This window comes from Podarcis gaigeae (assembly GCF_964106915.1).
Source record: "Podarcis gaigeae genome assembly, chromosome: 1".
In the NCBI taxonomy this organism is placed as follows: domain Eukaryota; kingdom Metazoa; phylum Chordata; class Lepidosauria; order Squamata; family Lacertidae; genus Podarcis; species Podarcis gaigeae.
Genome location: NC_139678.1, coordinates 62,010,114 through 62,033,755, shown reverse-complemented (window position 1 = coordinate 62,033,755; position 23,642 = coordinate 62,010,114). Strand labels below are relative to the sequence as shown.

Below are 23,642 nucleotides of genomic sequence, written 5' to 3'. Positions count from 1 at the left end.
AGAAACTGTGTATACAGCCAATTAGGGTCAGCACAGTGATTCCTGACAGCTCAATAGGTAAATTGGAGAGCCCTTCTTATTCTGTGTTTTAGAAGATTTATCACAGGATGCACAAGACAATGTTTCAGGGCTGAGATGTTGTGCATCTGGCAGGAAGTCTTTGATGTGTCATTTAATCTATGTTCCATGGGAGCCAAACATACAACGAATGTGACGCATCCCTCACATTAATAACAAGCCAGTTTTCATGCCTTGGCATTTTATCATTGTGAGCGTCTTAAAAATGTGTGCTTCCATAAACAGGGAGGGTGGAATCATTAATTGTTATTTTATCCACAGAAGTGGTTTCCACAGTGTGTTCTTAGAGTGTCAGGAGAAAAATCTAGAAACAAAAGAAAATGCGCTGCTTCACCGAAAATGCTACGTTGCACGTATCATGCTGTCTGTCTCAGAGAATCAGCACAATGAAGTCAAGCTCTGTATTGGTTTCCCATGGAAACAATCTTCATGCATTTCAGATGGATTATGACAAGTTTGAAATGAAACTTCGCTTTGGGAAAAAAACAAAAAAACAAAAACAAATGCTGTCTGTTCATAGTAGTGATAGGAAAACTGCCCTCAGGTCAAACTGCAGTCATTTTGGAGATTATGAACATCTGGAAAGACATTATTTGTTTTTTGAAAGTTTGGTTCCAGCTCACTATGGCAGAGCATCTGCACTGATGCTGTCACATCATTACACCAAATTAGAATGCCCCCTGGGAAGAGCTGCTTTCAGCATACCATGATGGAGAAATTCACCTGGAAATTCTCATATGCATACAAATAGTCATAGGTTTTAGATGTGCTTTGTAAAATGAAGACAGAAGAGAGAAGACATAAATGCTTCTACATAGGAGAGGGACAGATTCAGGAGATCCATAGCCCAGGAGTACTCGGAGGCCTGGTTTTGCTTCTGTATGGCCAGGCATGCTTTTACCATAAGTAAAGTATTCAGCACCATAATTCAAAAGCATAAATTCTTCAGCAATCAGCCTTCTTTATGGTGCGAGCTTGACCATAAAGAAGGCTGATCATCAAAGAATTGATGCTTTTGAATTATGGTGCTGAAGGAGACTCTTGAGAGTCCCATAGACTGCAAGAAGATCAAGCCTATATCCATTCTGAAGGAAATCAGCCCTGAGTGCTCACTGGAAGGACAGATCCTGAAGCTAAGGCTCCAATACTTTGGCCACCTCATGGGAAAAGAAGACTCCCTGGAAAAGACCCTGATTTTTTTTTGGGGGGGGGGGGGAGTAAGACAGATAAATGTTGACTTGTACCTTTGTTTTTGGCCTAATTCCAAGAGTTTCTGTACGTCGGTTTTAGCAGATGCCTCATCGTTTTTCAAAGACTAAGAACAAAGGGAAGAAACAAGAAGTTATTTACCATTTCTTGTCAAGAAGCTTTTTACCATTTCTTCCATAGTAAAATTATTAATGGTGCCCCTTTTGATAAAATGCTTTCTGTGAATAGCATATTTAAAGCCAAGAACAAATGGAAATGGAAACAGCTTTGTTCGTCTGCTGCAAGGCTTCACAACATTCCCACATTTCTTTTGACTGACACCTTAATTGTCGTAAAATAAAGCCACCTTTGGCCCAACATCTCTATATGTCCCTCTGTAATTATGCCAGAGAAGAACTACTGCCTAATGTGAAGGTCAATGACAGATTCACATGTAATCTTCCTTTCATGGAGCTGGTCATTTTTATCCTATCCACATATAAAAATACATAATAGCCATGAGGGATGGGTGGATATATTTCTTATCCATGTCATTTTTGCCTATGTTCATTCATAAGTCTGCTCCATCCCATTTCTTTATTGATTCATGAAAAATCAATGAAGATTCTACATTCATGGGTGTAGAAGAACTACTTTATTTGCTGTTAGATGTGAACTGCTCCTTTCTCTCTAGTCAAAACTAGGTTCCATCACTCAAGCCATTGTCATGGATGTAGGAAGGGAAGGACCAGCCTTCTTCTCTAGATCATCAGGTTGTAGAAGCTGTAACAGTGCAGATGAGTTTAGGTAATGAATAGGGAAAATTTGGAAAAATATTTGCCATGTTTGAGTGGTGAAGAAGTGGTGGTGCCAGGCAGGTGTGTATAGTAAGAAGAAAAGGGCAATAGAAAATGGAAGGATCAGAGTCCATTTCTCTCATCCAAATCCCCACAATCTGGCTGTGATGTTTCATGGCTATTTTCCTAGTATATTAATCACAAAATGCTTGCATTATGAAATGGAGTGAATGATGACTATATGTCACAGGGCAGTTGGGGAGGATGAAGATTCATACCTGGAGGTTTACTTTAATTCCTTCAAGTTCTCTGGATGTCTTTGACAGCTGGCGAAGAATGTTGCTCCTTTCCTTAAAGACTTCTTTAAGTTGTCTTTCCAGTTCTTCGTAGCCCTGTCTAACCCAGAAAGAACATCAGTGAGATCATCTCAGAGCAACTGAAACAAACAAAGCTTGAAATCAGATCCAGTTTATTACATTTGCATTCAGATAGAAGCAGGATCCATTTCTGTCATCCTCTCATAGCCTCTCATCATGTCAAGCATATCAAAGTTATTCAGGTCTAGAAAATGAGCAGCTGCATTTGGGTCTGCAGGATTGTCCTATAACCCAGTTTTCTGGGGTTTGCCCAGTAGGAGGCAAAGTGTGCTGCCAGTATTCTGCTCAGTCATTTAGAGAGAAAGGTACATGCACCCACCTTTCATTGTTAATGAGGGAAAACACACAGAGAGAGTTGACATGTACATAAGGTATTACCCAATGTGATATGAAAAGACAAGAGTTGAACATCATGTGTCTGGATAAAGAAATTCCAGGTTCCTTTTGGAACTATTTCCCCCGGGTGGAATTGAGCTCTCACATAGAAAATAAAGGTTATAAAAATAAAGAAATGCATAAAAACAAAATAAAATACCATGAAGATGTTTAACAACACTACCAAAAATATAGTATGCCACCTAGTATTGATCATCAGTGTCTTACTGCTGACTTAACTAGTTAATGTTTTATACAGTAAACTCCAGCCTACACTCTACAATACCTACATGGCACCAGCAAACCTATCCTTCATTTCCACAAAGGAGATCAATAGCAAATAGGTGAGTTTTCTTTTTTTGAAATGTAAATCCAAAGTGAAAACCCACAGCACAATACTTGTCTGAGTCTGGAGCCAGAGAAAACCAATATCCATGTGCATTGCCGAGAAATAAAGCAAATTATATTTTGAAGCCATGAAAGAAAACACAGGGCAAGGGGGAATGGATCAGCAGGGAGCCAGTAACCAAAGTGAGTGAATATCCTTTGTACCGCAGGATCAATAGCTACTTCCTGTAACCCTGTTGTTCACCTGAATGTTGTCTAATGATGTCATTTAAAACAACTCTTGACTAAAAGAACAGTCATTCAAACAATATATACCCTTTGTGAATTCTATAAATGGCAACTGAATGTTATGTGGTTACACTGTCCTCCATTGCAACTCAGCTGAATCCAAGTTGGACCAATCAATGAATTTTTATTATCAGCTTTTGCCTGACATCCCAGAACCATTTACTATATCACTTTTAGAGAATATAAATGCATGGGGAAAACATCTAGAGCTGGTGCACATGAGCACTGCACCCTGTCCAGTCTAGCAGTAGCTGCACACCATTACACTACTGCTGGGTCAGACTAGCTGTGTGAGAGGATCCATGGTGAGGGGGGTCTGGAGCTCCCCAAAATACAGCTGAGTTCAGTACGGGCTCAGCTTCCATAAGTGAATTGGGCCCTACATAAAGATTCTGTAGCAAGGAATTCCTAGAAAGATGCTCAAGGTTTCCTCTCAATGTAGAAGCCAGAAAGTTGGAAAAGCACTACAATGAAGTAAAAGTACAGTCTTTGAATAGAACAACAACAACCACCACCATCACCACCATTGAATTTTTAAATGTAAAGGTCATAAAATGGGATGAGTGAGTGGGTGGCTGCGGTCTTGTGATCCAAATGGTGTCATGTTAATTAACTGTCCAATAGGTGTCTGTTATACACATACAACCTTATTTTCCATAGCACTTACTGCAACAAGAAACAATTTTCCCCAAGCCAAATGCTTGGATTATAGCTTGTGGAGGAGACTGAGGTGCACTGGTCGCTCCTGCTAGATGAGGCAAATTAAACTCATTTCCTCTTCTTTGTTTGTTTCCTTTGTACAAGAGATGACAAGACAACTCTATGACACTGTCTTTATTTATGTACTTAGTAACATTATTCCTCATGTTGCCAACGCTGCAGACATGAGTCACACAGTATGAACCAAAGAACTGTCTCCTTCCTTGTGAGTCAAGGGCAAGCTGCATTCCAACATTTATTAGCCTGGGATTTTCTACATATTTTAGATTCAGCTCATTGCTTTGAAACCAGAAATAAACCATTGAGAAAAACTATATCTCAGCAGTAGGGCACATACTGTGCAAACCTCAGTTCCTGGCATCTCAATAATAATAATAATAATAATAATAATAATAATAATAATAATAATAATAATAATAATAATTTATTATTTATACCCCGCCCATCTGGCTGAGTCTCCCCAGCCACTCTGGGCGGCTCCCAATCAAATGTTAAAAACAGTACAGCATTAAATATTAAAAACTTCCCTAAACAGGGCTGCCTTCAGATGTCTTTTAAAGATAGAATAACTGCTTATTTCCTTCACATCTGAAGGGAGGGTGTTCCACAGGGCAGGCACCACTACTGAGAAGGCCCTCTGTCTGGTTCCCTGTAACCTCACTTCTCGCAATGAGGGAACTGCCAGAAGGCCCTCGGCGCTGGATCTCAGTGTCCGGGCTGAACGATGGGGGTGGAGATGCTCCTTCAGGTATACAGGACCGAGGCCATTTAGGGCTTTAGTTAGAAGCATGAGACCATGCACGTTGCGGGAAAGGTATCTCTGCCTTTGACCCTGCCCATCGGAATAGTCTATACTGTGCTAGGTGGATAGAAGGTATCTTCCTATGTTCCTGCCAAATACTAGCACTATCATCTACTTACACATCTTTGGATAAGAGGTGCATTAATCCATATCAATGTGAGCTATACCTTTTTCAGTCCTGGCCCGTCAATCTACACAGTCATTTTTAATTATGGCCTCCATGCTTTTGTGTTGTGAGCATAGCAGAATGACCTGAGACATATCAGTGATAATCCAGGCACTACTTACACTTATAACTGTATGGAAAATCCATAAATCTTATAATGGACTGCAGGGGGCAGTAACCTGAACACTGGTCCTGTTAGCTAGGAATGATGGGAGTTGTAGTCCCAAAACATCTGGAGGGCCAAGTTTGGCCATGCCTGGTTTAGAGGCAATAGGTGTATTCTGTAGTGTTGGTCAGCATCAATGGCGGCAGCAGTGTTAGGGCAACAGGATTGACTGCCAGTAGGTGGCAGTGTTACTAGCTGGGGATAGCAGAATCTCTTTATTTCTTTCAGTTTCTTATTTTTCCAATCTTAAATTCAACTCTCCAGATTTGCTTCTGAATCTCTTTTAGAAGTCCTCATGAAACTTTGTCAGCATCTTAGTACAGTTTTTTCCTTATATGTACATTTCTGTATGTTATTTTGCCCACTGTACACATTTTTGCAAAGTAATTTCCCCTAATATACTGCATTTTGTATGCTATTTTAAGTAATGTATGCATTTATAAGCACAGTTGACCCTATGTGCATATATGTACACATGACATGACTGGAGAACTGCAAAATTCAGAGAAATGCAATATTAAAGGATGACTTTCTTTCCAATTGTGTAATATTTCAAGAAGTGTGAACTAGGCAAGTTTGCTTTCAACTGCAAACTGAACCAAATTTCCTCCCCATTCTTATTCTCAGCCCAGAAGCTTGAACCTGAACCCTAGTTCTCTTCCCCTCCCATTTGAAAAATTACATACCATGTCAGTGTATTGCTTAATTATGGGAATTTCAGCACTTGCCCTGATTGAAACTGTAAGTAGTAAGAGCTGCATAAGAGAAATGGAAACAATGTTTGTTACCAATGCATCTGAACAGCATGGGAACTTAATTACTAGATCTGAGTGAAAATTGTATTACTTAGGGTGGATTATTCTTCTGTTTTACTTTCTGATCTCCTGTTGCATTTATGTTTAAAATCTCTGGGTTAGTGTACATGCTGTTTATTGTAGCATTTATGAGTCCCTGGGGCATGTAAGTGTGTGTGTGTGTGTGGGAGAAGAAAATGTATGAAATCATCAACTGTTTGGGAATGGTAATTAAATATTTACTTAATTCATTACAGGCTCAGTTTTGATGTGCTGAGATCCTCCCATGCCTTTGTGACATTCATGTATGGAGTGAATGCAGAAACAGTAATGTGAATGCAATCAGCCACAAAGACTGAACCAGTACAAACCCATCTATGTGCATGGCATATATATGAGCAAACCTCCCATACAGAGCACAGTAATAAGGTCTATGAACCTGGCCTGGAGACTGCAGCTAGTGCACAATGCTGCTTCCAATAATCATAACCACCATTTTGATGTGGTGCCATCATGTAGGATCTTCACCGTCTGTCTGTATGGTACTCCCTATATCAACTGTCCTGAGTTTTAAGATAAACAAAGAGCCTACTTGAGGTCCAGCCAGTCTGTTGTTCACTGTGCAGGAGATCAGAACAGGGCTTTCCCTGTGGTTGCACCCCATTTATTGGTGGTGTTATGTACAACAAATCAAGATCTATAGTACAGTATGTGATTATCGTTGTAGTAGACAGGATTGTTGTTGTTTTTAAGAGCTGAAGTTTGTACTTTCAAGCTGCTCTAAACTTAATCTTTTAACATGCACATGGTATTTCCCTCCTTTCATTTGATAGTTCCACTCACCAATCCAAGCCTCAATATATAGCTGGTAAAATTAATAGGGCATGTTTGAACTTGTAAAATATCGTTCTGCAATGGTCTGGGCAGTGTGTAGAATTTGTATTAATGAAGGAGAGCAGATAAATAGCACCTCGCAATATGCCAAGGAAATGAAGTAATTTGTAGCTTGTTACATGAAATTGTCTAGTATCTGTCCTCAATGTATTGATGCTAAATCAGTCTAAATTTGAGAAAGAATTAGAGCAGAGAGTGCCTGCTCTTGAATCAAGAATAGATATTGCCATGAACATTGCTGCCCTTTATGCTTATTTATTTGACATCAGGATCAGTAACAGTGGTAGAGCACATGGCTGTCTGCAAAAGATTCATTTCCAGGTAGGGCTGGGAGGGTTGCCTGCCTGAGACCCTGGAGAGCCACTGCCAGCCACTGTGAAACTACTGTGTAGCTGGACCAATAGTCTGATGGTGTAAAGCAGCTTCTTAAAGTTTATGTAGCCTTCATTCCATTCCATGCTCCACAGAACTGTTATTTCCAGGATTCCCAAGAAGCAGCAATGACTGTCAAATCTGTCCTTTAGATATGCCCAGGTAAATTTAAAGTAAATAAAGTAATGGGGGGGGGGGGAGCACAAAGTCCTAGGAAGTTCCTAAAGAGGAAGGAAAGATGCAATGAAAGAACCTAATATGAACCTATTCCAAAATGAAGCATGTACCACAATGCAGCCACCCTTTGAAATTCATACTTCTATGAATTTTGCAGTGCTGTTCTTCAGCCCAAAATGCCTACAAAAATCCACATATTGGGGGAGAGTGTACATTAATATATAGATGTTCTATATAGTAGAAATAACATGCAAAATGTAATTAAATTAGGAGAAAGCATTTGCACAAATGTGAATGTTAAGCGATCTTTCACAGGTAAAAAATGTGCATAGTATAAGGGGAATCACACAGTGAAACCCAGATGAATTTTTGTGAGGTCTTCTTTAAAAAACAAAAGCAAAAGTGAACTGATGCAGAAATTTGGTGAACTGAAGTTAAGACCAGAAAAATGAAATAGTGGGGGAAACTGACCTAGGCACATTTGTCCATCTCTGTTAAAGCTAGAAGGCAAATGGGAAGGTAGGGGTGAGAAGCTCAAGGAAGAGAGATTTAAAGAAAACAGATAGCTTAATACCAATGTGAATACCAAGTTGAGATATTCACATTGTGGCTCAATTTGGAATGGCCTCAATGAAAGTAATTTATTTTCAAAATCAGTCATTTTATAATTCAGACCATCCCAATGTCTGGGCCCTGTCATATTTGCACTGATGTCATTGGGGACAATGGAACCTAGAAGCCCATGCTATCATGAGTCCCTGAACCCAATCCTTCTACTCCCTTTCCCATGATTTATGCTTGGATTTAGGACCTAGGTGAGCCACAACCAGCACCACTGGTTAAGTTGTGGGTCAGGAAGAGACAAGAAGGCAGCAATGACAACAGCTCACAACAGCAGAGAGAAGCCCATGTGAAGTCAGAAGCAAACTTTGAAGGGAGCTAAGAAGAATAAAAAGTTGTTCTTCAATCCCACTACCCAACTGAGCTTAAGCATTATTACTAATTAACAACAGTGACAGTCGCAGTTATTTTACCATTGTTTGGATTTGATATCCCGCCTTTCACTCCCCTTCAGGAGTCTCAAAGCGGCTAACAACCTCCTTTCCCTTCCTCCCCCACAACAAACACTCTGTGAGGTGAGTGGGGCTGAGAGACTTCACAGAAGTGTGACTGGCCCAAGGTCACCCAGCAGCTGCATGTGGAGGAGCGGAGACACAAACCCGGTTCCCCAGATTATGTGACTGCCGCTCTTAACCACTACACCACACTGGCTCTTGTAAACCCATCAACCTCCGTCACTCCCTCCACCTTCTATATATCCAACTGCTAAGTGCTTAGACTTCAGGACTAGATGCATTTCTCTCCTGAATAATACAAAGAGCAAGGGGGTGGGGAAGAAAATGGATTTTTAAGCCCCAGGGAAAAGCAAAGTCTCATTTTGCAATCTACCTTCTGTATACTCTTTTGACACATCCACTTCCTTGACTTAACAAAAAAACCCCAACAACCATGCACATAAAACCCACAGTCGAAAACTGGAGCATAAAGCACAGGCTGGTAGCACCCATGCCTGTCTGAGATCATTAAAAACACAGCTAGATGTACCCATCATAACTTAATAGTTCTATTATAGAAATAATTGCCATGACATCTGCAGATGCTAACATCTGCATATTTAACATATTTAGCTGTTTATTATAAATATGAATATTTGTCCCTTATTAAGTAACAGAACTCTTTCTTCAGTGCATGCTATCATCCACACATGGTTTGACAATTGCATTTGTTTATATGCTACTCACACCAGAGTGTATGAAAATGTGGGGGAGCAACTTTTACATTTAGATTGCTAAATCTGAATAGTTAGGATTCGTGGGCAATAAATTGGATTTATATGTTTGAAATACTTCCAACATCACCTCCCATCAAAAGAGATTCCAGGACAGTAGATAGAGGTGGAGAACCTTATTGACTTTATTGAATTATATTAATAGTTTTGATGAATTTGTTGCTGTTCGGTTTATTCATATGCTATTGTGTTTGATATTCTAATGATTGCAATTGTTTGTTTTTAATGCGATTGTGATTGTTGAGAGCCACTTTGAGCTAAACAGCTGAAGTTGAAAAAGCAGGAAACAAATATCAAAACAGAACAAAATGCACTGTCCTCCTCTAGAAACTGGAAAAGTGAAAGCACCTGAGAGCCTAAGAATCTCAAGGCATACTAATTGGCAATGGTCATTGTCATTGATCTGTGAACACCTTTGGGGTGTGTCACAGCATGCATGTCAGTTCTCTTATGACCACCTCACTGCATGATACCTGTGGCTGGATGTCACAGTGCGTAGATGCAATGCTGGATTGGCAGCCTTTATGGTTATGAAAGTTGAATACTTCCTGCAGGTCTGTGTCTATTTCCACTCTATGATATAGGAGGATTCAAGCAATAGGATAGTACTGGACAGGAGGCATTAATCAGGTGGTGAAACTAGGATCTGGATAGCTAGAAGAGGGGGTCTCTTAGGAGTCCTGAACAAGTAAGCGAATTGTCCAGGGCCAGAATGCTTGGCAAGGTAGTGTTCCCTCCAAGCTGTTGCACCAGTCACTCTCAGGTAGCAATGGAAGAGTTTTATAGTGGACTTACTTTTCCCATCTCCTCCTAGATTTCAGCAAGGCCCTGATCCAGACTATGCCCCAGACCAGTGGTTGCTTCCTTCTCCCAAGTAGGATTGATGGGCCTTGAGTAGTCAGACACTGTGTCACTGGTTTGGGGCTTCAGTGGGTCTGGTGTCACTTCTGCTCCTAAGGTCCTGGGGGTGAGGACTGGGTGGCAGTGCTGGCAGAGGGTTGAGTCCCTTAATACTTCAGCTTCCTTGGGCAGGGAGTCTTATAGGGGAAGACTTCCTGTTTTCCCTCAAATTGTGTTGACATTCTGGGGCCATCACCTGTGCTGAGGTCTACAGTAGAATCTTGCTCTTTGGATGAAGTCTGATCAGTGGGTTCTAAATAATCCTTTATCAATAAATTATATCAAACATACATTCCATGGTAGTTAATTATATTAGGGAATGTGAGATTGTGGGCTGATTGACTTCATATCCCAAATATGTTGCACAGATGTTGCTTACTATGAACCACTTTGAGAGACAAGTAAACTTGGGTTGGTTATATGTAAGATTTACTTAAATTACGATACTGTTGCATGAGAATTGCTCTGAAGACTTAAAGTGCTGCAATATATATATATATATATATATATATATATATATATATATATTCTAAGACCTCACTGGTGATGGTACAAGGGAATGTCAGTTGGTTCAGCAGGAGGAAGACTCAAAAATTGCTCCCTATTTGTCACCTCTGCTCTGGGAAATATCACCATGGTGATCAAGTCTTCATCTTCTCTTTCTTTGCTTTTGAAAAATCTGCTTGTACCGGTAAGTTATGTCAAACAGATCTATAACGGTATCACTGTTCCTTTGATGTATCTAGGAGAAATGCAAAGAGACACCCATTGTGTTTTCTATGCGCATCGCTTACTGAAGACATAGTCCTAAAAATTGCTTGGGAATAATTTAAAGAAACAATGTAAATAATGTAGAAAGTTTAGAAAACATGGATACTGAGGACTTAAAGAACCTAGAACATGTATGTCTGTACACAAATGTATGTTCTCTACCGGTTCAACTTGAGTGCGATAAATATTTCACTAGAAGACTATGAAAGACGGAATACCCTGGAATACTAAGTCTTTTCCTGCAGATTTGCTCCCACAGTTCAGACTGAAAAGGCTTTATGCAACTCCTTCCTGTTGTTGCTGATGTTGTTCTCACAGTGGCATTCGATTAGCAAAAGATGTTATTTCTCAGTGCTCCCTTGGCAGTGCCAACTTTCTTAGATGTTTGTGACATCTGTGAGAAACAGAGTTTTGTGTGTTTCTCCAGCTAAGTAAGCTGCTCTTTGCTATTCACGTAAAACTCGAGCACTTCTGCTTGATCTTACAAAAAAAAAAAAAAAAGGGCAGTTGGACTCCTGTAAAATGTGTATTGCTGCTAAATAATTCACAAGTTAGTCTAATAAAACGGTGTTAACCAAATGGTGGGTTTCAGCTTGAAATCAAAGATGTTCCCTAGCCTTTCTGAGCTGCAGTGCCTCACGATAAATTATTGATGCGATCATTACTAATACCACATTTTTTAATGCTCACCCTGTTGCAATTTTTCAGCCTCACTTTCCTTATTGACTTGTCTCGTTAAGGCAACTCGGCATGTCAGCACCACTACATCCTGAGTTGCACAGAGGCTGCACCCACAGTTCATGAATGATGCAGGCGGATCTCGGAACCCTGAGAACATGGCTCGTAACACACCCAACACTTTCCTGCAGGTGGACATTACAGAAGAAGATGGTGAGAACCATGAAAAGGGAGAGCAGGGACCTTGAAGGTGCTCATCAATAGTGAGCACCTGGGCAGGAGACTGAACAGGTATCCAGACCACCTGGTCAATCATCTGGAAATGTGTTGTGTTTATGTTAAAATTACCGTAATTACAGGCGGCAACCATTTTAGGCATGTCAGATATGTGCACGACTGCAACTGCACACTTCACACTGAACCCAGAAGTGACACAAAAACATCACAAAAGGGGGCAGGGCAGAACAGGCTCTTTGGAGGCTTTTTCAATTGTGCTTCAAATATAGGTGATTTCACTTAAACATGCATCACCTTAGAACATAACCCCTGTGTAAATTGAGCATTGTCTAAATCTGAATGTATACAAATAAATGAGTAATTTTCAAATTTTAAGCAAACTCTTTCTTGGCAATGCAACCTTGGAAAGAGCTCTTCTTCAGGGATATATATTTGAAGCAGCAGCAAGTTGTGGTGGGATGGAGTTGTTGAGCCATCCTCCTCATACAGGCATCCCTGCAGCTTGTCTGGATGGAGCATGGCAGCAGTGAAGACAGGGTCACATGGTTGCATCAGCAGAACTGTCACCACCAATTGGGTGCTTCTGCTGGACAAGGGCACACACATGGCCCAGAACTTGCTGCCACCCACATCATCCAGGTAAACAGCAGTGGTGCTGGTTTTATGATGGTGGCTCCACCCCATCACACAGAATCATAGAACTGTAAAGCTGGAAGGGACCCCATGGGTCTTCTAGTCCAATGCAGGAATCACAGTTAAATCATCCCTGTCAGATGGCCATGGTTCACTTCTGATATGGGGCTTAGTGCTTCTAATACTTTCTCTTTACCTTTGGATTTCAGATTAGCACAAACTCTCACTGCCACAATGCCTTTTTCTTGCTTCTCTGAAAACCTACCCTTAGTGAGTGTGCAGAACCCCTGGCAAACTACAGGAATGTTTCTACTAGGAAGTTTCTATTGTACATTTCTGCTTTAGGGCCAATAAAAGCCTGAGGATGAGTACCTCCTCTTCATATCCTTGATCGCTGTACACTGGAATTGTGGTTTTCAAGGATATACAGATCCTTTGTAAGGAACTAGAAAACTTAGCAAACTACCATGCCCAGGGAACTATGTGCTGGGAATTTTATGTTGGTAAGGGTTGGGGCCTAATGATGTCCTCAGGAGAAAGATTCCTCTTCCCAGGAGGCAAATTTTGGGGAAAGGAAGGACAAGTGAGAGGATTTGGAATGCATCTGAGCCCCAGGTAATAGGCCCCAGGTCTCCAATCTATCCAAGAGCATGAAAAAGCCTAAAGCCTAGAATGGGACAAATTTTACAATGAGCTTATTTGAGCCCAGTCCAACTGAAACTAAATTAGTTAATTTAGAAGGACATTTTCCAAATCTAGACTGGGTGTTAATTTGTTGTTACATCAGGGAGACATGTTTAAGTTCATTAGCAATGATGATTAGATGCCATCTGTAAATACAATATCAGGCAGAATTCACAGTTTCAACATTTTAGCATTGTTTGCTATATATAAATAAAATAAGCATGCTAGAGCACTCTCTAGCATGATGCAAACAGAATAATTTGTAATGCTAATTACCCTAATTTGCATAGGAAATTTTCCAATCCAAAATTTCCCAGAAAACCCACACCATTAGTTTAGGAGGAGAAGTATAACTTTACCTAGTTTTATGAATGACAAAGCTATGTCTTAAACATTATGCAGGATCTGGGACTAAATTTACATCTCAAATTTACCTTCCTGTCATCAAACAAGAGAGTATTGTGTGAAGAATTAAGGTTGTATATGATCATTTAATTTAGAAAGATTTATAATCCACTTAATAATAGAGCTCTCTAAGCCTTGTCCATAGTAAAATTGTAGATAAAATGCAGCTAATATCAACCAAAATATTAAAAACAAATATGTGTGTGCATGTGTCTTTAAAACACAGTTAAAAACACTGTTTTTAACACTGTTTAAAACTTTAAAATGAGTATATGTGGCTATAGTATGGTATATGTCTGGGTAGGCTTGTTGAAATACAAACCTTTTCATCAGGCATCTGAAACAATATGCAAGTTCTGCTGAGTGAAGTGGTTAAGTAGGCACATATTGGGCAAGGCGTTCTCCTAAGTTAGCCAGCTCCAAGCCATTATGGGCTTCATATACCAAAAATACAAAAAGCAGAAAGTGACTAGTAGTGCAATACTATATGTATATATATTCAGAAGAAAGTCCCATTGAGTTCTGCAGGACTTATTTCCAGGTACCCATATTCAGGAGTGCAGTATATGCTATTTAGTTATTGCATTTATGGGATGTTAAATTGGCTACTGTCGTAGAAAACAGCAGGAATAAGTCAGAGAAGGTAGATGTAAGCAGTCAAAGCAGGATGTATCCACAACAACAACATTGATCCAGCTGCAGTCTTTCTGCAAACAGCAGGAGAATCTAATGTAGCATCAGTTAGAAGCTTATCGTGCAAACAGAGACACACATGACAATGCTGAAAAAGTATAAAGCACAAGAAGAGGTTAATATAGGCAGGAAGTTTAAATTTCATCAGTAAACCCTTCATCACACTGGATTTCATGTATGAGTTCACTGCAGCTAATTTTAGCCATTGAGCCGTGAACCCCAATAACTTTCACAGGTTCCCAAGAAAGATGTACTTCATTTTCTTCAATAATCTCATTTCTCCAAGGCCTTTGGATAAATGAAGGCTGAGTTGTATTTCTCCTGCATGCAGTCTCAGCAGGTTACTGCATGCAATAAGAAGAGCTGCACTGTGATCATGAGCAATCATTTTTAAAGGGTTTGAATTACTATCAGATTTTGCAAGCATCTTTACAAATAATTGTCAGATTTATCTACAGAGTACAATGGCAAATGTAAGATGCCATGGATGTCTTTTTTCCTAGATCTGATTATGTTTTCCAAGAGGTATATTTATCAACCGTTAGAAGACAAGAAAGCGATTCAAGTCTACTCCCCGAGTGGTAATACCCTGTTAAAAAAAAACATTTATCTTTTAAGATTTGATTAGAAGTGATCAGCTGTTACCAAAATGCTCTAGAAGTCTTGATTATTTTTACATGTTCTTGACTTGAATGGGGCAATTAGTTCCTTTGTAATATAGAAGTAAATGTCACCTTTTATATAACTTTGCTAGAGACAGACAATTATTCTCTTTGTATTGTACAATTTTTTTTGTCATTCAGGTTTGAGAACCATTTGATGACACATTTTCTCTAGCACTTACTTTGGACCATCCATAAAGATCATGTTCTTAGATTCTTATATCCCTACTTATTCTCAACAAGGCATTTATATACATTTCAAAGCAAAGTGGAATTCATCATTGAGGGTAAGATATCCCTTCAACAATGGGTGATTCATGACTCTATCTCTTTAGTTGGGTCTTTACCTAGCCCTTTGAATGGTATCATCATGAAAACAAGTAGTCAGGGCATCTCGTTCAGATAATGCATTACATTCAAATATCATTGAGAATGGAGAGACAGACTGATACTCTATTTGGCTGAACTTCTTCTTTGGCAATCACTTGAGATTGTCTTCCATGAACACAATCTTAATAGTTAGTCCTTAAGTGACTGTGGACAATGGTGTCTCCAAAATTTTTCACACATCACTTGGGCAGACAGGCGAAGAAATGTCAGGGTAGAAGCAAAGATGACCAGTGTTGAAGCAATGACTCTTCAACATCAACTACATTGGACTGGTCATGTTGTTCAGATGCCTGATTATCGTCTTCCAAAGCAACTGCTCTATTCCCAACTTAAGAATGGAAAGTAAAATACCGGTGGACAACTAAAGAGGTTTAAAGATGCTCTCAAGGCAAATCTTTAAAAATGTAGTATAAACACTGATAACTGGGAAACACTGGCCTCTGAGCACTCCAACTGGAGAACGACGTTTACCAAAGGTGTCATGGATTTTGCTGATATATCACTATGGTAAACCGTCATTTTTGACATAACAAAATAAATCATATGGAGGCTATACTTCTCAGGAAACAGCTTTATCCTAGGAAAAGAGGGTGTCAAAATGCTTCTGATATTGGATTTTAAATAAATAAAATAGATAAAGCCAAGTGGATAACAATTTGAATGATTTTTGTTATTTGGTCTCTCAAAAGAGAGTTTCTATTTTGTAAGGCAATGGGTTGCATCCAGATTTAGAGGAGAGCCACTGGAATCAATGGAACTACTATAAACAGGATTTGGTCTAGATCTAACCAACGACAAGTTAACAAATTTGAATAAACAAATCTACCTCTTTGTGTTAGAATGGCGTTTTATTATTTTCTTTTTCATTACCTAAGGCAGACTGAGGCAAACCATGAGAAATAAAACAAACTTTTAAAAAGAGATGTAATAAAGACTTTGCTTTCACCAGTTTAGGATATAAACTTGTAGTTAATCTATCCATAACAGCTTTCTGCCCTCCAGATTAAACAGCACAATCATTCTCTGCTGACGGTCACAGCTCTGACCCTGACAGGAGATCTGTGCAGCAATTAAGTGATCCTTGGCTGTGTACACACAGCGTTAAATGTTAATTCCACTGCATCTTGTGCAAACTCGAATAGAGTGAACCAGGTATCCTGGTCCTCCCCAGTACTGCACGGACAACCAATTCATGCTCAAAGCATGGAGAAACTGAGGAGCAAGATGATTGGAACCCTCAATGTGAACTGTGCACAGATATATCATTCCAAACAAAGGTGAAACATTTCACAGTACCACTAAACCACCTGTCTGAAGGCTGCTGGGGAAAGAAGGATGTATAGAGCCCCATTACCACTGCTGTGCATGATGAAGAGGGTTGACCATGCTCTACTCAATCCTACAGCCACAGTGCACAGCAGTAAAGCAAGATGTACAACTTGAATAAACTTAGAGCACTCAGCCCTATCAGTATAGAACAATGCCATCAAATGTAGCCACTCTGCTCCACTAGGGTATGGTTGAGTTTGTTGCTTGAGGATTATAGTCTGATCCCACATCTCATTAAGGCAGAATATTGATGTGAGAGGCTTGTGGCTCCCCTTTGCTGCAGAAATGCACTGCAGTTTTTGGCACCTTTAATCAAAGTTAAGTGAAGGAGACTTTACATTAAGTGACAACAGCCTGCCCCAATCTTTTTGTTTCCTCTCAGTCATGGATTAATGAAGAGGCTGTCAAGTTTTGTGATAGATGTTGGTGCATTAGAGTGACAGTTGTTCATTGGGCTTTCTTGCAAAGCTGAACTTTGACTGATGGAGAGAACACAATTGTTCTAAGGCACATCTAATGAAAGAACAGCTGATTCCAGAATATGTGCATAGCTTATGGGTGGCAGTTACCTCATCTAAATCAGAAAGTGGATTTTCCATGGCAATAAAAACCCCTATATAATGAACTGTACATATTAAAGAATGAAATACTAGCCAGAAAAAAGTATGAACAACTGTTCAAGGGAGTTATGCATAACAACAAAACCCACTTAGCACTTATACATTGCTAGCTCTGCAAAATCATTAGATAATTAAACCTTACAGGAATCCTATGAGACCACTGTGGGGATAAATGGTGTTCTCAGTAATACCAACTCAGCATGTTTTGATTGCCACTGTTTAAACTGCCAATAAAATGGGTATGCAAAACCCTCATGAGTCAATGCTTCACCATGTTCATAAGCATTTGTTAGCACCTAGAGAATGTTAAAAGAAACATGTTTCTATCCCTCATGGTTGTTGCAAAAAAAAAAAGGGACACATTTTCTCCCTCTGAGGAACATTCCTAACATTACACATCTCTGGTCATTGTCTGAAAATGCTAGTACAGAATGTGTAACCTGGTAATTCACTACTAAAAACTGAATTCTGTGTTCATAGCAAAACTATGAAAGTGGGTGGTGTGGTAAAATTCGATGGAGTAGTAGAAAAGAGTCATTGCTCCATGTATATGGTGAAGCAATGGTATGCATATGCTGACGTAATATTTAGACAATGTCATAAGCAGAGGGTTGATTAATGGATTGCTTCTTTGTCAATCTACTGCTTACAAGGACAACATCCAGCCTTTAGTACTGAAGAACAATGACCACATTCCTTACTCTTAGGATGTTTAAACCAGGTGTGGAGGCTGTTGGACACAAAGTTCCATCGTCCCTAATCATTGGCTATGCTGGTCGAAAATGATAGGAGATATGTAGACTTGAACAATGTTTGGAGGGTCACAGGTTCCAAATTCCTGATTTGAATTCCAGAGTTCTCTCTTTTTCCTCCCCTCTCTAAATATAGTGAGTACAATGGAGATGTATGCTAAAACCTACTATGGGTTAGGAAGGGTTTTCATTTTGAGGAACTCCACAATATCGTTCATAAGAGAGACCCATGCCTATTTGTTCCATTCTATTTACATCAGAACTTAAGCGTTGCCTTACTAGAGCAGAGCAAAGTTTATCTAGTCCAGCATTTTGTCTCCCAGGGTGGCCAAATTCTGAAAGCAGAAACATGCTGCCTGTCCCCCACTGTTCATCCTGAAGTGCTATTCAGGTTCCATTTGATTTCTATTTCACACCCCTCCTGAGAAAACCCAAATTGCTGTTTGTTCCAATTCAGTGCTAAAGAGTGGTTTTCTGGGGAGAGGGGAGCAGCAAGACAAGAGGAAGTGTGAATGAGCCCTAAGTATAGAAGTTCTCTCCTTTAACTGTTGTAGTTGTGATGAAGACATACGTGTAATAAATTTAAGTACATGGTTAAGGAACACGTGACCTTCCAGATCTAGGGTGTTATTTGGTGTCACTACCAGATAAGTGAGTACAGCCATTCTGTCTACTCAGAAGTAAGTTCCATTGAATTCAAAAGCACTTGTTCTTAGAAGTGTGTACAGAATTGCAGTCTTAACAGCCGAAAAACTATGCTGAACTTCTATAGTGGAGCTTTGTTGGCTCTGCCCATGAATAAGAACTGGTAAAACTGGCTGGCTGATCTACACAGAACAGCGCAGAATTTATTTTATAATTATGGGACTTCCCTGCAGCTTTTAAACAGTTTGTTTATTTGTATAATTGCATATTCTTATTGATTTGAAAACCGGAGTTCTAGTATATTGTTGTTTATTTTACTGTATGTTTCTAGATTATGTGTCCCTCAACAAAATTTTCTTTTCTTTTGTGATTATATGGAATTAGGATTGTTAGATTCATGTATTTTTATTGATTTAACTTTATATATCTAAGTACATTTATATCCTACAGTTCTAGTTATGTCAAAGAGACATCAAAGAGACTGCTGACATGTAGGTATAACAGCAAAAGTAATGATTGTTCCAATATGGGGGAAATCCTTCCTTTGGTCATTGATCTTGTAATTGAAATCAAATATCCAGAAAACCTTCAGAATCTTTTATTTTTATTTTATTTTGCAGTTATTAGTCTTCTTTTGCTTAATGGTAAAATATATGTTTTAATAACAAGGAATGCGAGATATCTGGATATTGCAGAATGTATGAATAATGCATTCGGAGAAGGGAAAACAAGTTTAATAACCTGAGTCAGGCACTGCAGTTTTAAGCATCCTCTTTTATCTGATTTAATGAAAACGAATTATGTTTGTGAACGATAGGAACAAATCTTTGTTTACACAATGCTATTTTTTAATATAAAATATTTTAAGCAAGGTATGTATTAATCGGGGGAAAGCTTATGAGGCAGTCACCTGGGGTTAATTGCTACTTAATGTGCACTGCATTAGTCATGTCATTTTCATCTTGTGTAAATGGAGTTAATTTGTTTAGATGCACATAATGTGATATCTGATCCAAGGACCTTTTTCTGCAGATGGAAGCACGGCAACACCTGAATACTTGCCTCTCATCTCTTTTAGAGGCACTGAGGCAAATTGTGATCTTAATAATAACATATGACATCAGTCAAGGCACCTCAGAGATTACACAGTTATGAATGTGATCCATTATGCATTATGAATAAAGCATACTCTTTGCCTCTAACTAGAATAAGAGGAAAAGGGAAATTCAATGAGAAATCTAGGTAGGGAGTGTGCTATTATGGAGAAGAGGTGACCAATGTACAAAAGAAACCTAAGACCAACTGACCCATGATAGATCAGAAATGTCTGTGAAGTGTTTGGACTAAAATTATAATGCTGGATTTTAAGTACCGTAACATGTTTCCAAATGTTTGGATGATAAACCAGTCTGCCAGTTTCCAAAAGAAATGTCATAAATCCCATTCCTTTACATCAGGAGGGATAGGGAAGCTGTGGCCCTCCAGATGTTTCTGAACTAGAACTCTCATCATCCCTCACCATTGGCCATGCTGTCTGCTGGAAATTGGATTCCAATAGCATATGGATGGCCATAGGTTCTTCATCCTAGCCTTATATCATGTTTGCAGTATGATCCTATGCATTTTTGCTAAGAACTGTGTTGAGTGGGACTTGTTCCCATCTTAGTGTGCAGGGCCTAGCAAATTTGCCATGCTTAAAAGTGCTCTTTAGAAAGGGAGAAACAGTAGAGGAAGGCTCCAACATAAAATTTATGATGTTTGAGGCTCTTCATTTGGAAGAAAAAGACAGGGGGAAACACGAAAGAGATGTATAAAATTAGAACCAGCATCATGCAATGGACATGGTTGCCCATAGCTACAAAAGAACCATGGGATCCAGCATTTTCAAAATCTTTACATATACTACAGCTACTGCAAGCTTACAAAAGCAGGAATTCTACATTTTACATCCTGTTGTGTCCATCTTTCTAAAGAGAAAGAAGCCAGATCATCAGCCCATGTGATTGTACATTCAGTCAATAGGATTCAAATGGGCCAATTTTGCACAGTGAGCAGAACATTTCAGCTTCATCTCCTTAGTCTAGATAATGTAATGTGTGTTGTGCATAAGGAGCACACCATGTGTTTAAGTTTTTCTGTTCAATTTGCATTCAGCTGAGTGGGGAAACTCAGTATCTGCAAATATGGATTGGATTTGGGCACATATGTTAAAGGATAGCTCTTGCAAGCAGGAGAACTTTCTCAAGTAAATGGGGTGTTTGGGTTTAATTCCATTTTATAGGTGATAATCAAAAGTTAACTAATTCAGTACAACAAATACCTGTTACAGATAATGCTGCTCTTGGATATCACTGCCTGTGTTGGTTGCTATATTCTTGGGACCAGAGAAAGGTCTGAGGGAAAAAGGTGTTGTTTGTTGTTAAAAGTAAAGCAGGTCTTGGTCTGGTTGAGACCCAAGAACAGCCATATAAAATGTTGTGGTCTACCTAAAGGAGAGTGGTGTGTGTGAGAGAGAGATCTTTGCTAACTTGTAGAAAGCTTCCCAGGCCACAGGACATTTCCAATTTTTCAAAGGATGTTGATCCTACAAAATGCTTTCAACTTGGCACCATTTTGGAAAAGAGGAACAAAATTGATCTTTGGGCCTTAAGTATGGTGTTGTGGCCTTCTAAAACAGTGCACATTACTTTACCAGCCAAACAACATCACCCACACTGATTAGCTGGAAGCATCTGGACTTGTTACTCCCTGATAACATTGTAAATCTGAGGAGTCATCCTGGCTTTCAAGGTGAGCAGAATGGCCACAACCAAAGTGAACAATTGTTGGCCTCCTCTAAGGAGCTATTAAAGATAGCACTTCTACTTACCATAAGGGGCACTGAGCCACTTAGTAAAGGAATACAGCTCAGGTAACCCAAGAACGCTTCAAAGGTTGTATTGATTTGCCTTGTTCCTGAACTATAACCTGGTATTATTGAGGGGATTGCAGTGTTAAGAAGAACAGTTATAAAAGAATCTTTGTTTTTATAAGATTGCACTGTTCTATATCTTGTACTTGTTTTTCATTTTATCAGAAGTGTAAAATAATAGACACTAAAACAGTCCATACCACAGGCTCTGATAGTGCTGGATGTGGGGAAAAATTAACTGGTTACAAGTTTTCGATCAGCATTTTCTTTCCATGTAGCACTTGCAGACTTTCTACTGAATGAACTATACACACACACACACACACACACACAGAGAGAGAGAGAGAGAGAGAGAGAGAGAGACCTGCTTTTAACACACTGAGATTCCGGAACCCCTTAAATAGGCAGGTTTCTAGATGAAACATCGGCTCTGGATGCATTCCAGTCCGGCTTCCGCACTGGTCATGGGACCGAGACGGCTCTGGTCGCCCTAACAGATGATCTCCGCAGGCAGCTGGATCGAGTTGGGTTGGGGCTGCTGATTCTTCTAGACCTGTCAGCAGCCTTCGACATGGTCAATCATGAACTCCTGGACCACCGCCTTGCCGACGTGGGGATTCAGGGCACAGTCCTTCAATGGCTGCGCTCGTTTCTCTCTGGTCGGGGACAGAGGGTGGCGCTTGGGGGGAAATTGTCATCACGCCACTCCTTGGTGTGTGGAGTGCCTCAGGGTGCGATACTCTCCCCAATGCTTTTTAACATCTTTATGAGCCCCCTCGCCCAGCTTGACCAGAGTTTTGGGTTGGGTTGCCATCAGTATGCCAATGACACCCAACTCTATCTGTTGATGGATGGCCATCCTGACCAGATGTCTGGATGTCTGACCAGATGTCTGGAAACTGTGGCTGGATAGTTACATGGGAGCCGGTTGAAGTTAAATCCTTCGAAGACAGAGGTCCTCTGGCTGGGACGGGACAATATGGGATTGAGGAGGCAACCCCCATCTCTTGCAGGGGTGCAATTAGTGCCAGCACTGTCCATTAAAAAGTTTGGGTGTAATGTTCGATACCTCCCTCTCTATGGAGACGCAGATTACAGCTATAACAAAGGTGGCATTTTTTCATCTCCGCCAAGCTAAGCAGTTGGCTCCTTATCTCTCTCGCCCTGACCTAGCCACTGTGATCCATGCGACGGTCACCTCCAGCCTGGATTATTGTAACTCGCTCTACGTGGGGCTGCCCTTGAGACTGACCCAGAAACTCCAGCGGGTGCAGAATGCCACGGCGAGACTCCTTATGGGGTCTTCGCTGCGAGATCACATTCATCCGGTACTATACCAGCTGCACTGGCTCCCGGTGGAGTACAGAATCAGATTTAAGGTGCTGGTTTTAACCTTTAAAGCCCTATATGGCCTAGGACCCTCATACCTACAGGACCGCCTCTCCTGGTATGTCCCACAGAGGAACTTATGGTCTGCAAATAAAAAGATCCTCAAGGTCCCAGGCCGCAGAGAGTCCCAGGCTGGCCTCAACTAGAGCCAGGGCTTTCTCTGCTGCGGCTCCAATCTGGTGGAACGCTCTGTCACAAGAGACTAGGGCCCTGCGGGACCTGACATCTTTCTGCAGGGCCTGCAAGACAGAGCTGTTCCACCAGGCCTTTGGTCAGGGAGCAGCCTGACTCCCTCCTCTGGCAATCTGCACAGAATTTTGCTTAACGGTTGCCATCAATTTGATTTTAATTAATTTTTATAATGAAATGTTTTTAGATTGTTGGATTGTTTGATTGTTGTTAGCCGCCCTGAGCCCGGCTTCGGATGGGGAGGGCGGGATATAAATAATTTATTATTATTATTATTATTATTATTATTATTATTATTATTATATAAGTACTTGGTATTGTTATATAAATTCCCATCTAAATAATAAGAATGCAGTGAACATT

General features: G+C 40.0%; 1 protein-coding gene across 5 annotated transcripts in view; it reads right to left on the bottom strand.

The window, feature by feature from the left end:
* Positions 1-23,642, bottom strand: part of LUZP2 (leucine zipper protein 2) — a 361,146-nt gene that overhangs the window by 184,410 nt on the left and 153,094 nt on the right. For 3 of the 5 annotated variants that reach the window (XM_083751713.1, XM_083751712.1, XM_083751711.1), the window contains 2 exons: positions 2,342-2,459; positions 1,323-1,393 (listed from right to left, as the gene is read on the bottom strand). In XM_083751713.1, the coding sequence (XP_083607839.1) occupies positions 1,323-1,393; positions 2,342-2,459 (189 nt within the window). The remainder of the gene's footprint in view (positions 1-1,322; positions 1,394-2,341; positions 2,460-23,642) is intronic. The other 2 variants (XM_083751709.1, XM_083751710.1) reach the window with 1 other exon arrangement.